Source organism: Homarus americanus, unplaced genomic scaffold, assembly GCF_018991925.1.
Source record: "Homarus americanus isolate GMGI-L3 unplaced genomic scaffold, GMGI_Hamer_2.0 scaffold32583, whole genome shotgun sequence".
In the NCBI taxonomy this organism is placed as follows: Eukaryota; Metazoa; Arthropoda; class Malacostraca; order Decapoda; family Nephropidae; genus Homarus; species Homarus americanus.
Window position 1 is genome coordinate 24,497,700 of NW_024713129.1, and position 23,372 is coordinate 24,521,071.

General features: G+C 37.0%; 1 protein-coding gene across 5 annotated transcripts in view; it reads left to right on the forward strand.

The window, feature by feature from the left end:
• The window catches only part of LOC121869557 (protocadherin-like wing polarity protein stan), a 56,226-nt gene that overhangs the window by 11,834 nt on the left and 21,020 nt on the right, over positions 1-23,372 (forward strand). For 4 of the 5 annotated variants that reach the window (XM_042370972.1, XM_042370963.1, XM_042370954.1 and 1 more), the window contains exons 7-21: positions 38-147; positions 4,948-5,112; positions 5,315-5,469; positions 7,312-7,478; positions 8,177-8,437; positions 9,226-9,514; positions 9,650-9,789; positions 13,510-13,693; positions 13,818-14,014; positions 14,434-14,643; positions 15,535-15,721; positions 15,954-16,214; positions 16,401-16,689; positions 18,825-18,969; positions 19,997-20,215. In XM_042370972.1, the coding sequence (XP_042226906.1) occupies positions 38-147; positions 4,948-5,112; positions 5,315-5,469; positions 7,312-7,478; positions 8,177-8,437; positions 9,226-9,514; positions 9,650-9,789; positions 13,510-13,693; positions 13,818-14,014; positions 14,434-14,643; positions 15,535-15,721; positions 15,954-16,214; positions 16,401-16,689; positions 18,825-18,969; positions 19,997-20,215 (2,979 nt within the window). The remainder of the gene's footprint in view (positions 1-37; positions 148-4,947; positions 5,113-5,314; positions 5,470-7,311; positions 7,479-8,176; positions 8,438-9,225; positions 9,515-9,649; positions 9,790-13,509; positions 13,694-13,817; positions 14,015-14,433; positions 14,644-15,534; positions 15,722-15,953; positions 16,215-16,400; positions 16,690-18,824; positions 18,970-19,996; positions 20,216-23,372) is intronic. The other variant, XM_042370982.1, reaches the window with a different exon arrangement.

The following is a 23,372-nucleotide window of genomic DNA, read 5'->3' on the forward strand; positions in this document are numbered from 1 at the left end:
TAAATGTTTTAGTAATTAGTTCATGCTGGATCCTCAGAGTGCTACCATCAGCATAGATGACTGCGACACAGCTCTGTCTGTCAAGTTTGGTGACAAGATCGGCAACTACTACTGTGCCAACACAACCTCCCAGATCCTTGACCCCAGGTGTGTGGTGTTTAAATATAGTGTGAGGGAAATTAAAACATCCTCTCCATTTATATATAATGTGTATATATATGTCATTTGAATGCAATGCTGAATATTAATTAACAGTACAGATCATAGGATATATTTAAATTTAAAGGAATATCATGTTGCATATCCTCTTGTACATAGGCCCACTTAGCATTATCTACTACTTTACTGTTATATAAAATTGTGTAAGAAAGCAAAACAAATTGGAAAATATATTAAGGCAGTCATAAAGGTTCTTTTATCATGAAGTTATAAGATTTTAATGCTGTCAAAAGTGTCCAGGTATAAACTATAGTATTCAAGATTACTCTAAATAAATACCAGAGGTCAGTAGATCTCACACAATATATATACTAATATATTTTTTACTATCTTATAGTCATAAAGTTGTGTCCATTCAAAATCTTTGCATACTGTACTGTAATTGTGAATTGGTATACAGGTACCGGACCCTTGATTCGGCATGCTTGGGACCAGAGGTGTTGCCGAAGTTTTGGATTATTCCGAATTTCTGGACACAGCCGTAAATACCCCTTTTTGCACTTTTCTCCCACGGAAGTTCATAATATATAAACAATATTTTGCATTATACTACTGTGTCATAACCTTTAACACCATCTCTTTATAAATCGACATTCCATGAGATTACTCTGACAGCCTTGCCGATATTACGCCGACAGATCACCAAAATACAGTATTTTAGCATTACGGCCTTCCATATTCGATAATGTTACTGTGTATATATTGTAATACAGTACATATTATCAGTGTTATTATTATTTGTCACATTGACTCACATAGTATTTTTATAAATTGTCTGTACTGACACACTTTGTCTAACTGTTATGAAGCGTGTCTCGATAATTGTTTCAATGATATTCTTTCTTATGAAACTGATTCAAATGATACTTAATTGTTTCGAGTTTTGAACTCTGTTCAAAATAAACTGAAAAGTAGTGGGAGTAAACTGCAAAAAGGGGTATACAGTAAGCCTTCCTCCAACGTGTATTCCTTCAACACAAATTCACTTATACAGGCAAAAATAAATGCAACAAATGTATTTACGTGGTTCATTAACACATTAACACAGCGGGACTCCCTCTCGCATCTCCCGCTCTCTCTCCATCAGCATCAGTCTCGTGTTAGCTGTAGTCGGGCAAAGAGTTGTGCTGTCCATGTTGATATACTTTTTACTGTTTTTTATGGGAAATAACCCCTCATCATAAACAGTATGGCTCCTAAATGTACAGTACTGTATCTCCAAGTTATGTTGGAGTAAAGAAAATCTGTAAAGTACTGACATTAGAAGAGAAAATTAAAATTTTCCATAATTTACAAAGTGGCATGAGTGCAGCAGCAGTAGCCTGCCCACCTCATTTGTTGTTAACTTGTAATGAAACTATAAAAGTTGTGGAAAAATCATTACAGTACTCTAAAGTGGCTTAGAAATTAACAAAATATAATATAAATTATAAAATAAGAAAAATGAAGTGCATGGATGTGTTTATATAGGGAGTGAATGTGTTGAGGCGGTGGGTTATGGCTATATGTATCTATGTGGCTGCACTTCCTCTTGATGTGACGTTACAGCATACACATAGCCAGCGTGGTGCGGTGGCAGCCACATGTCTGAGAGTCAGCTCATGAGACTATGTGGTGGGGTTCCTCAATTCTTATTACTCATTAATATTAAGATCCTCGAACGCGGATTCCCCTAACACGCCGTGTTTGAGGAACCTAACCCCCACGTTGGAGGAGGGCTAACTACTACAGTAAATGATAATTTTTACCCCGATCGTTTATCCCGTCGCCGTGCGCGCAGGAATTGGCGGGCGAGAGGTGGTGCCAACGGTAACGACCGCACACAGTGTCTCACTGTCCATTGTCGTATGCAGATCTAAGCTACTCGCTTTCATTTTTAGTGTACTATTGCGTATTGTATGATGATTTTATACTTATGAGTAACTTAAACTTATTGGATACAGTATTGTATGATTTGACTCGATAAGTCTGTCATGTTCTTTGATAATATTCCTTCTAGTACATTTAGTATTAAACGAAACATGTTGAACCAATGTGAAAAATGTATGATAATATAACTAAATTAATCTATTGAGCTAAATTAAAAAATTAGTACATTTTCAAAATTAAATGTGCTGTACAGTAATTCCAAGATTCTACCTTGTGTTGGTGAGTTTCACAACCTTACATTCTGTGCACTGCTGTCACCCAGTACACGGAGGGCGAGTCAGTTGTTCAGTCCACAACCACACACATTTAATGTAATAGATTGCTTTATAAAGGTTGACTTGGCAAATTAACATTAGTCACACATGTATCATTATTATCCTCTATTAATTTTTTAAATTTTAATTGCATTATTTTTTTTAGTTATTTGGTAGATATTAGTTAAATAAAAAATGTGTCAACTTTGCAGTGGAGAAATTTACTTTACTTATACAGCACATAAATGTATGGAACTTGATGCAGCTACTGAATTTGGGTATTTTAAAACACACAAGCATGAAAAAAATATATGCTCGTCTACTGTGCTTAAATAAAAAGTAAAGTATGATAAATAAAAAAGAAGATCATTTTGTTGTGGGTGCCGGCAGCATTGGAACATTTAAGAATTGTAAGTCACTCCTTGGAATCCTTGAACCTTACTGGGTAAAACTCAGCTAGCATTTCATAGGTTTTTCTGGGTATGTAATGCCAGTACAAAGAGGATTCATCATCATTGTACACTTGCTCAGTTGTAAGGCCTTCATCTGAAATTAATTTAACAAATTCATCTAAATAGTGCTCTGCAACTTCTTGGTCAGCTGAAGCCATTCCACCACAAACATTCAGTTTATGAATGCTTTGCCATTGTTTAAATCTATTAAAACCACTCAGATGAATATTCATTCAGAGTCATCAGCTGTGGAATTCTTCAGATTTTGCCTTAGCAATTGAAGGACAAAGTGGAATCTTTTCACTCCCCCTTTGTCTAATCCACTCTAGCAACACTCTGTCCACATCAACATTTTTTGCTTTGTGTAAAGTTTTTCACTTGTTCATTAAGTTGGGGGATATCAGTGTCAGTATAAAACTTAAGTGTCCGCTCTTTCTGTTTCTTTATATCATATACTGTAGATGTACACTCGGTAAAAAAACTACTGTACAGGTCGGGTCCCATGATTTTCCAACTGAACATTCCCGTTGTCTCGTGAGGGTTGGTAGGCCTGAATGTGAGACATATCGTACTTGATTTGGTAGGCCGAAATTTGCTATTTCATTGACAATATTGAATTACTTTGTTTCAATATGGCTGGAGAATGTCAGTACTGTATATCTTGATAAGTTAAACTGTATGTTATATTAAATGTTCCACACACTGTGGACTACAGTAACTATGAAGGTGGATGAGTTGCCATATAGGAATGCATTATGTTTGGCAGAATTTGTATTGTATTGCAACTTCATTTTGGGCTAATGCCACATTATGTCATTCTTTATTCGTATTGGAAAATATACCATGCTGTTCCGAAACATCTGAATAGCTCCACAGTTTCACAATCTGTCATAATGGAACCGGCCCAACAACGTTTTACCATACAGTTGATAATTCTAGAAAATCTAGTACAGGGGACCCCCAAGTTCCCGGATTTTTACTTCGCGGTTCTCGGTTATTTGCGAATGACACCCTGGATGTACCCAAGAATGTCTGTGGGTAGTTTTAAAGTTGCTGGCATTTTTGTGGCTGGGGCAGGGAACCATTCGTTCTAGAGACAGTAATTTCCTTTACCTGTATTGTAAATATTACAGGACTTTATTAATAGAGCATGGACTTGAGGGTAGACTGTCACATTTTTAATAAATTTGTTTCTGATTATTTGTGAGATAATTTTCCAATTATTATTTATTTGTATGCATTTTGTGTGTATGTGTGTGTGTCTACACACACACATATACAATTCTACAGGTAAAAAAAAATATTTGTCCTAAGGGCAAACACATAAAGGGAATATACATTTCTTTGTACACAAGTAAAAATAAATTTACCCCCTTGGTCCGCAAATGTTATTTGCGGCTTTGGCAATTCGCGGCCATTTTTAGAACCAAACCCCCGCAAATTTGGAAGGCCCCTTGTCCTGGGTTTCGTTTCAGAGTGCCGATCACTTGTTTCGAGCACGTGTGGCCGAGCCCATACATGTGCAGGGCTACCAATGCGAGGAATGCCTCAGGGATCTTTTTGAAACACTTCGTTTGTAGTGTCAGTTTGTTTCTCGCAGGAATTGTAACGGTAGTTTTTTTACTGAGTGTACCAACACCATAGTCCTCACTTAACGCCTCACAGAAACACCTTTGTCTAGTCTTCGAAGCAACTCTACGTTCTGCTTTATACTCAGCAACAAATGCTTTTTTTTCAACTTCTTTCTTGCCAGTGGACTGTCTGCTGGCCATTTAGACATGGTGTTTGGTAATCCAGGTCAGGTTAAGTTAGGGGACATATAACCAAATCAGTAGAGAGGCAAGTGTACACAGCTGTTGCTTGCTCAAACTGAGGTGTGCACACTACCGTTGTGCCACCAAATGCAAAACAAAGTGGCAGACTAGCTAACTACAAACCGTGACAATTTCAAAATTTGCCAGCTTAAAAAGAGCCGATTTTCTAGTCTTTTCAGATTTTTGGGAGCCGGATCAAGGGTCCGGTACCTGTATATTGAGAAATAATAAGAATTTACTGTACCAGATACTAACTGAGGTGGTGATTCCTTCCTACAGGTGCGCCATTCTGACGCAGTCCTGTCACCGCTTTCTGGATGTGACAGGACCACTGCAGGTGGGGGGGCTACCTGCGCTCCCCACCACTTACCAAGTCAAACACCAACACTTTGAGGGTTGCATCTCAGATCTTTATATTGACCACAAGTTCATAGACCTTAACTCGTAAGTTTTATCATTCACTTCAGCTCCTGTTTCTTACCTTGATTTTGCAAAATTCAATAAATACAGTAATTTACTGTAAGATACTTAACTTTTTCTCACTAAGGACCCCATTGAAATTAAGCTTTTAATGACCTTTGTAGATAGACCTGTTATTAGCTGTGAATATGTATTCGGTATCCCTGAATACCATTCTTTGTTGCAGGTTTGTAGCAGACAATGGAACGTACCCTGGATGTCCAGAGAAAAACAGTTTCTGCCGATCAAATCCCTGTAAGAATGGTGGTAGATGCAGGGAGACCTTTGGCACCTACATATGCTCCTGCCTGGATGGCTGGGGGAGCAAGGACTGTTCACAAGGTGGGTCATTTTCCTTAAGTGTTGTCTACTTCTGAGTTCTGTAATAATGTATCATACTAAAATGTATTATGCTCATTTGTTTGTATTTATTTTAATTACTTATGCTCTCTGATACTGGCAAGTTTACATTTGCCACTTTACCCATCAGTACATCATCTGTTACTTGCTTTGTATTTGGCCCTTAAACCTATAGCTGCAGGCAGCCAGTATAGTGGTCCACTATTGAGGATGCTATAAGATTTTTAAATAAATGTTTTAAATTGTGCGGCAAATGACGCATTTATAGACTTTGTCCAATAGGACTCTAGGCCCCCTACACCATCCCAACACTCCTGGCCATGCATCAGTACACACAGTTGTCAGGGAGGATGTAAGTTCATCTCCATTTTATAGTGGCTGAGAACCATCCACTTCATATGCTACAGGAGCTCTTCATTACGACTAAACCACATTAGCTATTTTATTTATTCCTTTGTTTCCCATTAACCTGCATGTATAATTTTATTTTTGTAAGACTTGAATTTTTTTTTAAATTACTTGTTCATGCATGATAAATTTACTGCCAGTCACAGTACTGTACTTTATTAGAGTTAACTTCTCTGCTTCATGAAATAATTTCTCATACTAAATTCAGGATGAACTGGTATGCATTTAGCCAGTAGAGCAGTTACAGTTGCTCATTTGGGGAAGCATCAAGTGCTTTCATCCTCATCTTTTTCTTTATTTATATATTCATTGTGATTTCAAGCTTCATGAATACTCATATATTAGTTCTCTAGAAGTTCACTTTTCAGTGTTGTTCTTAATTTTCCTCTTATGATATTTCCTGTGATACTGAACATCCTAGTGATTAGACGGTAGCATACTTGCCTCTTGCCATTATGTTCCGAGTTCAGTTCCAGACAAGATGTGAGAAGGATGTTACCTACTGTGACCCTACCAAATAATGAAGTTTTTCTCTAGGTACTCTGGTTTCCTTCTGTGCTAACACTGGACCCATGCTTTATAATGGACACAAACCACTATAGTATTTCCATGCTAACCTGGCCTGTAAGCCACGCCCCTCACCTATAGCTACAAATAGCTGATTGATTAATAGAAAATGTTCATGTAGCTGTCCCCTGAGCGTTTTACCTCCTCCCGAACTGCGTGTATATAAGCGTGTATTTATATAGAGTTTTATCTGTTATATAAATGATTTGGGATATATATATAGCCATACAAACTGTAGTTCATTACATATTGTGCTATATTTTTGGTATCATTTGTTACTGTTTTCTTTATGATTGGTACAAAACAAAGAAATATGAAAAGACTTCTTTCAAAAGCGAATTTCATCTTTGACTTCAATCTTTCATGATAAAATATTTAAAATTTTCTAACGTCCTCTCTGAAGTGCTAATGCCTTGAAATCATTTGCATTTTGAAAGTCCAGTTATTTAACATTATTTTAGAGAATAACAGGTCTGCTTACTAATTGTGAACATATTTAGTTTGACTAAATGGTCAGCTAAAACATTTTCCATGAACCAATCACCTATTTTTATAGAAAAGGGGCATGGCTTACGAGCCAGGTTAGCATGGAAAGATGAGGTTCGCGATGCGCATAGTGGCGGGATGAAGGAAGGACTTTGAAAATAGCAATTAATTGCCAGGTAGTGACGTGTCCTCCTAATATTACTTATTAAGTAATTATTAGATGTTTTAATTGCCTGTATGTTGGCCTGGCAAATTGGCTAGGAATTAACATAACTAGGTAGCATTTGCTGACGTCGCATTCAAGAGCTATATCACAAAAACTGGTTTTTAGATAAAAACGGCTTTTTTTTTTATCCCATACAGAGGTAGAGGTGGTGAAGCAGTTCACTGGTGAGGGTTTCCTAGTGTTCAGCCCACAGCTACAGACCATCCAGATGCCATGGTTCAACAGCCTCTCCTTCAGAACACGGGAGCAGTTTGGCCTCCTCATGATTACAATGGTGGGCCAGAATGCCAACAGCATCATAGAGGTGAGTGCCAGTACAGTATATGTCTTGTATATTTCTAGCAGTGTGAGAAAAGTCGCTCAGTCATCAGTGTGAATGCCTGGAGTGTGAGCCGCAAGCACACAAGATGGAGGTTCTGGGATCAGGTGGGTTAAAAATACCATGTAAGCTGGGATGTGAAGAAGGAACTAAGGAATACTGTAATATAATGCTTCCTACTTTGATAAATGACAGTAAAGATATGAACTGAATGAAGCAGAATGCTTTAAAATTCAGACAAAACATGGGTTAAGGGATGATTTTATTTGGGGTTAACAAATGGAAGGTAAAAAGAAACAAGACAATATATTGGGTGATTGATATGGCTTGGAGGAACAGGTGTAAATTGTGGAGTGGGTGTAGAGAGACCCTCTGTAATGGTATGAATATGTGAGATACATGCCAAAAGATAAGATGACTAAGAGAAAACAGAGGCAAAGTAGTATATGCATAAGGTAGAGGGAAACAGCCTGTATCGTAGAGGAACTTCTTAGGAGAACGAGGCATTGGAGATGGTATGAGAATACATTACTTTAGTGGACAAAATTGTTGATAGTTTTGAATTGCCTAAAAATGTAGATAATTTATGTTAACTGTAATTTGAAATGCAGATAATCAATAGTCTTCTTTTTATGTTAAGGTGTACTGAACAGTCTCCAAGAAATATTTCTTCATGTTTTCAGTTAGTGGATGGCTACATCCAATACCGCTATGAAAATGCAACAAAAAAGCTGTCAGTTGCTCAGATGGATGATGGACTCTGGCATAATGTGGAAGTAAAGTGGATGACTGGAGAGGTGTGGATCACCCTGGACTATGGCGACCATGAAGAGACAGTTAATGTTGAGGAAAATATATCCAACCTGTATGTCGGGAAGGTGTCTGTAGGGGGTGTCCAGCCCTCTGACCCAGCCAAAGTCACTAGTTTCAAGGGCTGTATTAAGGTTAGTGGTGTTGGATCTCTGTGGTTTTAATATTCATGTCAGAACCAAGTACTGTACTGTAGTTCTATAGGAATTTTGTGGAGTAGGGGAGGCAAAAGTAATAGTTAGGAAAAAGGAAACACTTAAATTGATCAGGATATGGAATGCAAACAGAACGTAATTGATCTATTGTTTACTCTGACAGTACTCTGTGGGGGATGGTTCAGAAGAAAGGTTGCAAATATAAATGTCCTTGGAAGAGTGTGTAGTAGGAGAAAGTTATTTAATGTAATTAAATAAAGTGATGAAAACAAGTAGAGAAGATGGATATAGAGAAACATTGTTGTCTTTATTGGAGGCAGAATGGAGAAAATTAGATGCATCAGGAGCACCATAACAAAACACATCCCTGTTAAAGCAGTCATTGATGAGTCGTGGCCAGCCTACAGTCTCTAGGGGGGAGGCTTTGAGCAGTGGAAATATGTACAGAATAAGTATTTGAACCTTTACTGAGAGATATATATATATATATATATATATATATATATATATATATATATATATATATATATATATATATATATATATATATATATATATATATATATATATATATATATATATATATATATATATATATATATATATATATATATATATATATATATATATATATATATATTAGAAATGGATGTCACATCTGCATTTGCAGATGTCACATTCACATCTGCAGATGTGAGAAATCCAAAATTCCAATCCATTATAAGTACAGTACTGTGTATATTCAGTATATTGGCCTAACTTTCCAGGATGTCCGCGTAGGTAACAGCAAGAATGCCTGGCTGCGCCCCACCCATGAAGAAGGTGTACGGGATGGATGTGTTGCATCAGACCCTTGCACTTCCCGTCCCTGCCCACCCAGCTCCCAGTGCATTAACACCTGGCAAGGCTATGATTGCCAGTGTAACAACGGTTACTATGGTGAAAAGTGTAGTGACATGTGTCATTTGAACCCCTGCAGCAACAACGCTTCCTGCGTCCATGATATACACTCACCCAAAGGTTACCGGTGCGAGTGTCCCACCTATGAGTTCTCTGGTTAGTTGTTTATAATTTTAATGGATCATACATATTATTATCTGCTGCATTACTTCTGTTACTTGTTTTAAGAATTAATTTAAGAAGATTTGTTTGGATTATTTGTTTCATGATCAGATATGTTGACTCTTCCAGGGGAGTACTGTGAGGTGGTGCTGGACCAACCTTGTCCAACTAACTGGTGGGGTTACCCAGTATGTGGCCCTTGTCACTGTGCCATTGAGAAGGGCTATGATGATGACTGTAACAAGACAAGTGGAGAATGTCACTGTGAAGTAAGTAGTTGGGCCTTGATAATTTCTGAAATGATACTGTACTTGGTATCAGGTTAGCTCATCTGGGATTGTACGTTGGATTTTGGGGGAAAATTAATTATTTCTCGATAATGTTTCTATTAACCCGGCATCAAATGAACTTAAATAATATGGGAATAATGGTGAAATCGACATACTGTCATAATAAATGGATCGCAGGGGTGTAGTGAGTGGTGAGTTGTCCTCCACCACCCTTCACCTATACACCCAAATATAGTTTTGTATCTTAATATAATCCATATTTTATTCTATAATTCATTCATCTTAATCCATTTCATAATATATGCCTTTAATAATAATCGACTTTTCAGAACCGCACGTTGTCAGATTCATTTCGAATTTAATTTTTATATTCTTTAAAAAAACAAAAACAAAAACATACAAATTAAGCTGAAATCCAAATTAATAAGGGTACAGTGTACTGCTTATTACTTTCATCTTCATTCAAGACTTCTTCAGGTTCATGAGACCCACTAATCCATCACCACACCTTCACTGCAATTGAGAGAAGTTTATATCCAATGGGTGACCTGATATTACATCAGGTCAGGTTGGTAACATGAGAGAATGATTTAATATTTACCTTTTTCCCACAGGAATATTTCTTTCTTTTCTTTATTTTCTATTTATTCTTTAATTACTCTTTCTTTCTCTCTATTTTTCATTTTATTTCTTTACATGATTTCTCTTATTTTCTCTTCTATTCTTGTTCTTATTTAATTAAACAATTTTTGGAGGGTATAGATAGGAGGTGGAAGATGGAGTAGAGAGTGGTAGAGGCAGGGTGTGGTGGGGGGAAGGAGGGCTGATATGGTCACTTTTCCCTCACCTCCCCACAAGGGTTGCTTGTCCTTTCTGTCTTGTAACTGTGTGTATGTGCCTTGCACTCCCATATCATATAGATTTTTTTAAATATATTTATTTAACCAAACTTTTGGATAAACCATTCAGGATTATTTAGGTAAAATAATGGTGTTTCTAACTTAATTAGAACTGATTTTTTGGACTCTGGTATCAACAAGAGGTGACACTGTGTCTAAACATGCTGGGGGTGGGGGGAGGACTGGCCGTTGCCTCATTGGTCAGTTTGTTTTTATTTATTCATTATTATATTCTTGTATGATCATATAATGAACCTGTTATGGTGTATGCTTCATCATAAATAATATAACATACAGTGGTCCCTCGGTTAACGAGCACAATCCGTTCTAGAAGGTTGTTCGTTAACCGAAAAACTCGTTAACCGAAACCATTGTTTCAATGGCTTTTTGGGTAATTGGTTCCACCTCACCGAAAATTGCCTAAATTCAACAAAAAAGGTAGAAAAGTACACTTACTTTGAGGTGTGTATGTAGAAGGCTCCTGGATGATGATGATGATGATGATGGGAATTAGAATGGGGGTGGAGGAGAAGGGAGAAGAGAAGGCATTGGGGTGGAAGAGAAGTTGCCCCATGGCGCCATTTCACCCATAAAATTTTAGTTCTCTTGGTGTAATTCAAGATTATTTTCTTTAAATCAACACTGCACTGCATTATATGTTGTCAATATGTAAAATAAATTTCGAAATGACCAATAATTTGCTTGTAAACACAGAAAAAAAATCGTTTAGTTGAAGAGAGTCTCAAGCAAGATGTTACCTCCACTGAAAAGACACAAAGACTGACGCCTGTATGCTGTGTTGGCAGGCTGGATGGCGTGCCACAAACTAGTGACCTTACTTCAATTATGTTCAATAATTGTTAAAATGACTAAAAAATTTAATATTAAACTTTTAAAATTATTGAACAGTATAAACTTCTTGATATTTACTAAAATAGTAAGGAATTTAAGTCCTACAACCGATTACTGTATTGGCGGACTAATACTACAGCTGGTGGACCGCTAAATGCAAGCTAAAACATGTTGAGGTCGGCTCGTAAGAAACTCGTTAATCGAGGGATTGCTCGTTAACCGAAGTTAAAAATCTTATGGAAGGTAACTCGTTAACTGAGGCGCTCGTTAACCAAGGGACCACTGTACAGTATTAAATAATAGAATCAGAATGCGATATATAATTTTAATTAAAAATAAAACGACACGCTAAATCAGTGTTGGTGGTGTGGCGATGCCATAGTAGACTAAGGGAGGCTTGGCTTAGCAGCAGGTGATGCCAGTTCTCAGCAACGTTGAAGAACTCAAGGATGCTTTAATGAGTGCTGAACCCAACCTGCAACCTACTGATGAACTCAGTGCACAGCTAGACAGTTTGGTGGAACCTTACGGGCAACATTACCAGGGGTTTATTAAACGCTACCACCAAGCTCTCATCACCGCTTATTTTACTCCTCAACAATTCAAAGAGAAGCCAGTGATGGTTTCCCTGCCACTCTGGAGATTGATGAGGAAGCTGAAGTTGCCTTACAAGTGTCTGCAGTTGATTTTGAAGGCTTTGAATCCTACCAACCTTTACCCCTTGCTTTGGACCCCCATCGTCTCCCAGAGCTCCCCGCACCTCCACTATTCAGTGGAGACGGTGGAGTACAGGTAGTTCTGCTATAACGCGATAATTGTGTTCTTGTAAAATATCGTGTTATAGAAAATCGCGTAATAGAAATAACAGGGCTTATGGAGAAAATAGGGTTAGGTGCAGATTACTCGAAATCGAAAAAATTTAGTAGTTAGCCTAACACAAAGGATAGCACAGACTAAATAAATGTTACATTCATATCTAATAATGAAATCATACAGTAAATGTAACACTTTACCTTGAAAAAATATGAATGTAACTTGATGGGGGAGAAGGGTGATTTTGAGGTTGATAACATCGAGCTTCTCTTCAAGTGTTATATCCTTTCTTTTACGATAATCACCGGGAATTCTATCATCAGAACGCTTTTTGGAGATATTCTTCTTTACCATAATCACAGTTAATACCACAAAATTGGAGAAATAGTAAGCAAAAATCGCGTTATAGCAAACAGGCGTTCGCGTTATACAAATATTGTTCCGAATTCATAAATCGCGTTAGAGCAAATTCGCGTTATCAAAACACGCGTTATAGCAGAACTCACTGTATTGTATAATTAACTTCCTGAGCTTTCTTAAAATATTTAATTAATAATGTGTCATTATTAGATGGTGAAGTTGGTTACCCAAAGTCGTTCTAGAGTAAAGTCTGACTAGTCCAGTACAATATTGTATAGCGATTTTAACACATGTTAAAGGGCATCGCTTGTGTGGATTTCTGATGCATAGACGTGTACCAGTACGATATACCCATGCAAAATGAGACCCCACTGTACTGCATATAACTTGTAAAAATATTGAATAAACTGCTGCTGTCCCTTCCAAAATACATTCATTAATTGTAGTGTATCTTTGTTTATTTTGTATTGATATTATCTCTAATAACTCAGAAATCTGTTTGATTGTCAGTGAAAAATGAAATGAAACTTTAAAATAAAATTTTCACAGTAATGTAATCATTGATTGTGGGAGAAAACCTGTGATGAAACAGATAAGACCTATGCAGTAATGTACCCTTTGAAAACAGGGGGTGGCAATTTCTTAATTTTCTTCTTTACATAAAGGTAAAATATTTATTTACTTATCATTTCCCTTCCTCTACCACTGCAGAGGAAGCTTATGAAATACGTTCCTTGTATGGGGTTTAACTTGTAACACATTATGCATCCTACAGGAAAACCACTACCAACCTGAACCTTCTGACTCTTGCTATGACTGTGACTGTTATCTGGTGGGATCTTACGGGGGCTCCTGTGACCCCATCAGTGGTCAGTGCCGTTGTCGTCCTGGTGTCATTGGTCGGCGATGTGATCAGTGTGCAAATGCTTTTGCTCAAGTGACCATCATGGGCTGTGAAAGTAAGCAAACTAAGCTTTTGATTGGTGTAGTCACACTGTACAGTATCTATACTATAACATTAGGGTGTTTTTATAGGTTCATAATTTTTCTATAGCCTTGCTCAGCCAGCATATTACTTTACAGTTGTGTATGATGGATGCCCCAAAAATTTTGCGGACTTGATTTGGTGGAATGAGACACCTTTTGACGGTACAACAGTGCAACAGTGTCCGTACGGTGCCCAGGGTCTAGCCTCTCGCATTTGCCAGAGAGAAATTGGCTGGGGGCCTCCAGACATGTTCAATTGTGTGTCGGACACTTTTGTAGAGTTGCGAGACTTGGTAAGTTCGAATTTCTTTGTGAGAAATTAATATTTATCATTAATCTTTTTTTTTATTTCATTTTCATGTGGCATGAAACATTTAGTGCTGATGATCATTACAGGTGAAAGATGAGAATTATTGTTGTGACTTAAAGCCTTGTACTTCTTTAAACCTTTAGAACTAGTCAAAGGTTAAAAAACAATTTTGAAGAAGTATTTGGTAGTGATTCTGGGGTATTTCTTGAGAACAGCTGTGAATCTGAGGGCTCTTCAGCCTGCACCACTGACAAATTTAGGCAGAGAAAAGTGCCAGTTATTGGATGATTTTGTAAGCTCTGAATATGTCTTTTGTTGATAATGTATATACCGGTAGATGTATACAGTCTTAGGTTATTACAGTACAGTATACACTATGGTTTAATCATTGTGTCTCTTCAGCTTGAGAGTTTAGAAAATCAAGAACTGGAAATAACAAAATACCTGGCAGTGAAAATCTCGGAGGACCTCAACTATGCCTGCTCTGTTACACCTGCCATGTGGGGTTCAGATGTCCTCATTGCCTCACGACTTCTCATCCTCCTCCTGGAGTATGAGACTCGCCAGGAGGGACTCAACCTGACACATCGTCAAGATCGACATTACATCCAAGTAATAATGAAGTAGATCATTGAAGTATTTGCTTTAACTGATCCTTTTATTTGTATATATCTGCTTTTAGTAGGATTCTTTCTCGTCAGTAAGGGTAAAAGTGGCTCCCAGGAAAGAAGAGTTAACAGTACCTCAAAGATATGTTATGTCAATATGGTTGTTTGATATTTGTAAGAACAATGGAGAGGGAACAGGTCTGACTGATAGAGATATGAAGTTCAAATTACAGTAGAAGTAAAACAGTTGCAGAGGGCAATATGCCGGTGCACGAGTTAGGAGAAAGGAGGAAAATGAAAAGTAAATAGCAGCAGAACATTATTGCAGACATCCCACAATTCATGGAAAATCCTGGAAAAATATTGTTAGGGTAAGTCATGTCATGGAAAATAGCACAGGCACTAGTGGTTGTAAGGATCACGGTTATGACAGTCTTCAATATTTTGAAGAATCTAAATCTTGGTCTCAAGTGTACAATATTACACCTTTTTTACTAACATAATCCTCCAATGTTTATAAACTGTAGGACATTGTAGGAGCTGATGTTTATGTAGAAATATAAAACATGGGCTCTAAAAGTAAGAAAAAGAAGTAAGGTAGAAACAATGGAAAAGATAACCTTGAGAGCAATATGTAGGTTGTATGGTTTATGAAGGTGGGCATACTGCTAATGCTTGGTTGTATGACACGGTAGAAGTAAAACAGAGGGAGGTCTTAGGGTCATGTTGTAAGAGAGAAGAACCTTAACAGAACACATTTGTTACACTGGTGAGAGAAAATGAATGATAACAAATGATGAGACTGTGTATACAATATATATATATATATATATATATATATTTTCTTCTGTACTGGTCACTAATAACAAACTTTGCTTGCTCTGTGCCACATCAGAACCTGGTAGAGTCAGCATCTGTGGTCCTGCAGCCCATCTATGCCCCACACTGGCAGAGGATCAATGGTGTTGAAGGATTTGGTGCAGACTCCTTGCTGACCAAAATGGACGAGTATGTGGCTACTCTTGCTACTAGCCAAGGCGACACTTATACAACTCCCTTTGAAATTCCTACAAAACATGTTGGTTAGTATCACATGAGGCTAGTGAAGCTTGGATGTGTATTACAATTTCATTCTTATACATTAGTTGTTAACAGTAGTAACACTATCATTGATTAAGTATCTTGTGAAGATAGTTATTGATGTGCATTTGTATTCAGTCTTTATATCATATGGTATAATGTACCCGTCTTTAGTAAAAACGAATCATCCTTTGATAACACAGTAGTCTTCATATATGATTTTTTCTTGTTAAGTGTTTGGCATGGACACGGTGTCAGCAGACGAGCTGTATGGGTACAGTCAGTCTGGCTTTGTGGTGGGTCACGATGACAGAGTGGACCACGTGATCATCCCCGAGACGTCTTCCTTGGTGGACAAACGTTACCCAGGACAGGGCCGGGTCTCTGTCATTATTCCTAAGTATAACAACTATCTCAAGAACCAACAGACATGGGTCCACAGCACCAACATTCGCATTCCTTTGTCACTGGTTGGCATCCCAGATGTTAAGCAGGGTGAGTTTGAAGTCCTCTTGTGGGTTTCATAAGTTATTTATCAGTTCCGTACTCAAATACAATACTTACGTAAGGAAGCCTTAGTTAAGTCTTATTTGGTTAATAAATTTTTACGGTGTTAGGGATGATAACTCATAAATTTGTGATTTGCATAGACTAATTTTTTAGACATGTTCCCTATAACAGATGAGACCTCGACCTCAGGCACCCTAGGCACTACTCGGGCGGTGGTGAGCTATGTGGTGTTCCGATCCCTGGGCATACTGCTTCCCGAGACTTATGATGCAGACGTGGAACAGCGATGGGGTGTGGGCTTAGCTGTGCGCTCTCCAGTGTTTACTTTGGCTGTGCACACCTCCGACGGTGGCCTGGTGGAAAACACACTTCCTGTTGATGTGAGGCTCAGGTTCCGTTTGGGCCACGTTGGAAAACGAGCCAACCCCCAGTGTGTCACCTGGGTCACTAAACCTGACAGGTAAATAATGATTACAGTATAGGAAGATTTTTTTCGAAAAATATATACTGTATATTATTAATGTTTAGATCAACATTGTCTCTCTTATAAAACAGTCAAGGTGAGGGAGGATACTTACTTCAGTGATGTCATGGGAGATCAGGAGGGTCATGACTGAAAAATCATATGAAGAGCTGTTCCTCCGTTCCAATATTGTTAAGGTTTTATCAGTTCCCACCCTTAATATTAGATGTGTAGTGAGTGGGCTTGTTCTTATAATTTCTATGGCTGTGACCTGCAGTTATAAAGGGACAGGACTGATAATTTTTCTTCTCATATCTTCAAAGTTTTTACTGGTTTCCTTCCTTTAAAACTAAATGTGTAATGGGCTGGTGCTTTACTGAAGTGAGGTCTGCCTCACTACTAACTTTTTCTATTTCTCTATACAATACTCTTATGGTGAGGAAAAATATTAGTTTTACCACTTCACTGAATATCATTTTATTCATACCACTGAACAACCACAGACAGATACTATAAGCTGTTTATAGGCTTTCATATTTTATTTGTTCCCCTAAAGATCAAAATTTATTGCTTCGGTATTTGTGGGTAGTGGGCCACTCAAGCTTAGGGCATTAAACAACACTCTAAACGACATAGTCCACGCCACCTCACTCATAAAATACAACTTATTTGCAGACGATAGTAATCTCTATGCCAGCAACTCAGACCTTCATTCCTTGATGAGAACTATGAACACTGAATTAACTAAAGTCAAGAGCTGAGTAATACGTAATAAACTGACCTTAAACCTTGAGAAAACCCACTACACGATCTTTCACAGAAGGAAAAACTTACCCCTAGACTTGGACCCCCTGTACCTTGGTAATACAGTCCTCAAACGCGAACAAAATACTAAATTCCTCGGAGTTATTGTTGATGAGAAACTTAACTGGAGAAACCACATACAAGCCATTCACAGTAAAGTCAATAAACAGTGCGGTATCATGTATCACACTCGACAGTCACTCACTCTCACAGCAATGAAAGAAATCTATCATGATCTTGTCTACCAACACCTGATACACTGTCACACACTATGGGGGGCCTCTGGCTCTTCAAAAACACAATCTCTGGTTACTGCACAAAAGAGAGTTGTACGGACAATGACCTACTTGAAAAACAGATCACACAAACGAGAAATTTGCTCTATTGAAAATTTTAAAATTCGAAGATATTAACACCTACTACTGTGCCCTCTTTGTTTACAAATCTATCAATCACTTGCTTGACAATAATTATTTCCAGTTCTGGAATAATCAGAGATACAACTTAAGGCACTCAGAGCTACTAAGACTGCCCCCCTTGCGCTCCTCTCAGTCCCAGACCTCCATAAAATATCACGGTGTGAAGGTGTGGAACAACTTACCCCCACCCATCCCGAGCAAAGACTAGGCTCCCTTCCTTTAAATCATCTCTTAAAAAATATCTATTGTCTAGGTATTAATATCTCTTGTAACACCTACTATATTTCCAGTAATGTACCTATTTTTATTGTACCATCAAAACAGTTTTATCGAAAATTATCATGTAAATAGATAAGTAATTACCATTGCAATAAACATATTTGCCAACTAGTCATAATCCTGACAGCTCTGTCTTCTTTTTCAACCTTATTATTGTGCAACCCATGTTGTACTGCTCCCCCATTCTACTTATGTTTTTCAATTCCACTGTAATTTATGTATAAAAAAAAAAAAATAATAATAATAAATAAATAAAATTAATAAATATTGAAGTGATAACTGTGGTAACATTATGAGATGTTCTATTACCACCATGCTATTGTACTATTCCAGATGATACTAAATGTTACATAATACTTTCTTGAGATAAATGTATATAATACATATATCAGGTGCCTAAAAGAGAGCTCAGGTTCTCAACTGGCTAAGCCATGTTAATATTGTTATTATTATCCACTCTGTATCTGTGTTTTTCTGGCTAAATAAACTGTTTCAATTCAATTCAATTCAATCCAGAGAGATTAGCATATATCTAACATCATAAATTAATGTCTTACCAAAGCTTGAGGTAAACATGAGATATTCACCAAATAAATGAGTGACGTCAACTGTGTGTGTTTGGTATTACAGTAGCGAGGGTGTGTGGACGCGAGAAGGGTGTGACACCAGCGACCCAGAGCAAGGCCATGGTGACTACATCAACGACACCTTCATTAACTGTACCTGTAACCACCTCTCCAGTTTTGCTGTCATCCTTAATGATGCTGAAGCAGAGGTCAGTGATGTGCATGTTATATATATACTGTAACAGTGACACATCCACCTAAGGTATATAGTCCATTAGAGGGACATGTCACTCTAATATATACTGTATATATATATATACATATATATATATATATATATATATATATATATATATATACATATATATATATATATATATATATATATATATATATATATATATATATATATATATATATATATATATATATATATATATATATATATATATATATATATATATATATACACACACACAGTTGAATCTGGATATACGCGATTTTGGTTTACGTGTTTTGTCATTTACGCGATGCCTTGCCCGAATTCAAATGCTTGATTTACGCGGGAAGCGGCGCAGGCAGGATGCGCACAAGGTCGCCCAGTCATCAAAACATTACCGAGTTCTTCACCCGCCACCCACCACAGCCGGCCCAAGTCAGTGATAGTGATAGTGAGGATATGGACTTTGAGGGGTTTGACAAAGAGGCCCTGCAAGCCTCTGTGGTGGATAGTGATACAATTGATACAAGTGATACAGGTGAGGGCCAATAATCTGCCCTCTGCCTCGGAACCAACCCCCCATCCCCGTGTGCCCAGCCATCTTTTCTACAAATGTTAGTGTTAAAAGACCGAATATTATTGATATTTCTCTTAATTATTAATTGTGTTAATTTGACTACAAGGTATGTATTGTGTCGGAAAAAGTGGAGTTTAGGGGTTGGCCCAGTCTCTATTTCAATTAAGCCCATATGATCTGTTATTTCATTTACGCGTTTCTCGTTTTACGCGGTACTCCGCGGGTTCAATTGACCGCGTAAATGAAGACCCAACTGTATAAGGTCAACCCATATATTTTGTTCAAATTTCACACACAGGTACTCGATCACATGCTGGTTAAGGATCTGGGTTCAGAATTTTAAAATTGGAAGACTGAGATATTACTTCAAGGGTTGAGCTGTTAATCAATTAAGTTTTTTTATGAAATTCCTTAATAATTTTTTCTTGCCCATGAACAGTTCATGGCTGAACCATCCATTGCCGAGGACGTGACGACATACACAGGGCTGGTTCTGTCGCTGGTACTGCTGCTGATGGCCTTCATTGCCTTCTGCTTACTGCGTGGGGCCCAGACCAACTCCAACACCATCCACAAAAACCTCACAGTTTGCCTCTTCCTTGTCCAGCTCCTCTTCTTAGCTGCTCTGAAAATAAGACACATTCTTGTGCAGCAGGAGGTTAGTTACTAGTATTCCAGTGTACTACATTGATGTAGTGTTGTACTTTTGAAAAAGATTTCAAATATTTTTTACTATAATACTGCACAAATATATTCACTAACTTTAAGCAGCTGTGGATATGTTGATATTTTAACTCTACAAGGTGTTTGTACATCTGTCTCTGTGTTGCCTGCTTTAATACATTTTGTGCTATACAAGGAATTCACTTTTGATAATGATTGTTATCTGCTCTGGTGAGAAATTATTTTCCCACTTTCATTCAACACAGTGGCAAAGATAATATATTTCAATCATTTGATGAGATTTACCTTTGTAAGTGGTAGATTATGATACTGTACTTGGAAGCAGTTAAGTGTGTTGCTTCTTCAGTACTGTTGTGGAGGAACTAGAGAAACGTCACAGCACAATAGTCCCCAAACCTCGTATCTGCCGTTAATAATTTTGTGTTGGCTTCACATACTTACAGAAGGCCCTGGTTGTGGCTCTCCCCTTAGCTTGTTATTCAGCTTACCCTTTTATTAGGGATAGTTTTATACCAGTTATAATTTGAAGCTATTTAGATAATATTTCAGTTCCTGGAGGGAAGCTGTCAGGAAGGTTTCATGATGGTAGCTTCTGTAGTAGAGTATTGTGCCTCAGAGGGAACAAGAATTATCTCTTATTTGGATTATTGTGCCCTTCTTTCTTTACCATTGAACATAGAATAACCCATATAAGGACGAACAAACTGTGTTTGTTTACATTCGACCAGGCTATGGTATATACAGTACAGGTGGCCTATCAAAAATCCGGCAACCGATAAACCGGAACCTTCAGTTTTCCGGCGTGGATTTTGGAGCGCATTTTCAAATATTTCTTTGTTTATTTAATGAAGATATATGTTTTAGCTCATAAAATTCATACAAATTACCCGGCCAGAATATAATTTACATTGCTGGAATTCTTACAATTTGATGATCATTTTGAATATAAACATCATAGATTTTGCATTAGACATACAAATTTTAGATATAATGTTTACTCTGAGTAAATATGTTATCTTTTGTGCAAAATATATGACATTTATATTCAAAATATTCCTGGTCTTACAAGGAATCCAGCAATGTCAATTATATTATCCTAACTTCAGTCTGAGGTATTATTTATTACTAAAAAGGTAAATAGTCTGGTTTTCCCACACATTTATCTGGTAGGGAGGGAGGGACCGTCTGACCATCTGGCACGGTGTGAAGAATATTTTTTTTTTTTAACTGAAGATATTTGTTTTAGCTCATAAAATTCATACAAATTTCCCGGCCAGAATATAATTTACATTGCTGGAATTCTTACAATTTGATGATCATTTTGAATATAAACATCATAGATTTTGCATTAGACATACAAATTTTAGATATAATGTTTACTCTGAATAAATATGTTATCTTTTGTGCAAAATATATGACATTTATATTCAAAATATTCCTGGTCTTACAAGGAATCCAGCAATGTCAATTATATTATCCTAACTTAAGTGTTTAATTTTCTTTGTTTAAAGGACTGTACAGGTAGTCATTTTCTGTTAAACTTATACAGCAAATATAACCATCAGTTTTCCGGCATTTTCGAAAATCCGGCACTCCTCAGGTCCCGAGGTTGCCGGATTTTTGATAGGCCACCTGTATTACTATAAGTCAGAAAGACTGTAGGGACGAAATACGGGCAATGAATTTAAGTCTGTTTTGTCCAAAATGATTGAAAGTTCTTAATTTGGCTGTCCGTCCCAGTGAATTTTGATATTAATTTTCAATTTATAATTAATTAATAAAAATAGGCTGGAGGAGCTTAACCACTGTTAAGGCACTTAGGGTAATTTATTGTTCAGCCAGTGAAAAATATTCTGCATGGTGAAATTGTACAGTACTGAGGTTTATGTACATGTAACATATATTTATATACATATTTCATAGGAGGACACCACCCTACTGCCAGATTAAACCAATGGTTTAAACCAAAAAACAAATTTAATCTCTGCCTTTTCTTGGTTATAATAAGTTTTTTGTTGGTTTTTACTACTTACAGATGGTTTTATTGATTTATAATTGATTTGGTAAAGCATATGATAGGGTGAACAGAAGAGCATTGTGGGAGGCATATCAAGTGTATGGGATGGGAGGAAGGCTATTAAATGCAGTAAAAGCATTCTATGAGAACAGCAGGGTAACAATAAGAGTAAATGGGAAAAAGGTGAAACATTTGAAATAAATGTGGGTGCTAGACAGGGATGTGTTATGTCCCCATGGTTGTTCAATATATAGCTACTGAACATGGATGTGAACTATTATACACTGGTGAAAGTGGTGATAATAAGCTTTCTTACAGGGCTGCCCACATCTCAAATCCTGATTATAAAGGAGCCAAGTTGCCACTATCCAGTATAACTGGTGACTGCTTCTTTATGGTTAGACTCTGAGCCTCTGATTCTAATGTGTTCAAATCATGTATTATACAAGTCCAAGGGAGCCAAGGTGCCACTGCCCATCTCTCTCTCCTCGAACTGTACTTAAATGAGTTCTTTAAAACTTTCGACTGTAGAAGTAGGATAGTTTTTCATGCATTAAGATGAACTTATACTTAGTTTTTGCCTTTAAGCATGTAGGATGAATGGGTGACTGATTAAATCTTGTGCTTTTCCAAATCGTATTTTTCACAGTGATGTTTTTAAATAGAAAAGAGTATAAATGATTGCTAAATCATACTGAATGTAATGTTAATGATTAATAGAATATTAAAACGTGATATAAAGGGTTACAAATACTTCAAACTTATTAAATCCAACATAATGCCAATAAAAAGAACATTTTGGGGTTTTAAAATTTTTCTTATTTTTTATAAAAAAGCCATTTTTTTTCTAAAAACCAATTTTTGTGATAAAGTCCAGAATGCAACGTCTAGCTTTATACCTATGTATGTATATGCCTTGCATTAACTCGCCAGGCCAACATACAGGCAATTAAAGCATCTAATAATTACATAAATACGTAATATTAAGAAGTTTTTGCCAACACTGGTTTGCAATTTTGTACAGTACTGTATAAACACTGTATTTACAATGCTGAAGGTGGAAGCTATTTATCTGACCCAGTGCTTCTTAAGACCACTTCTGTATTACATAGCC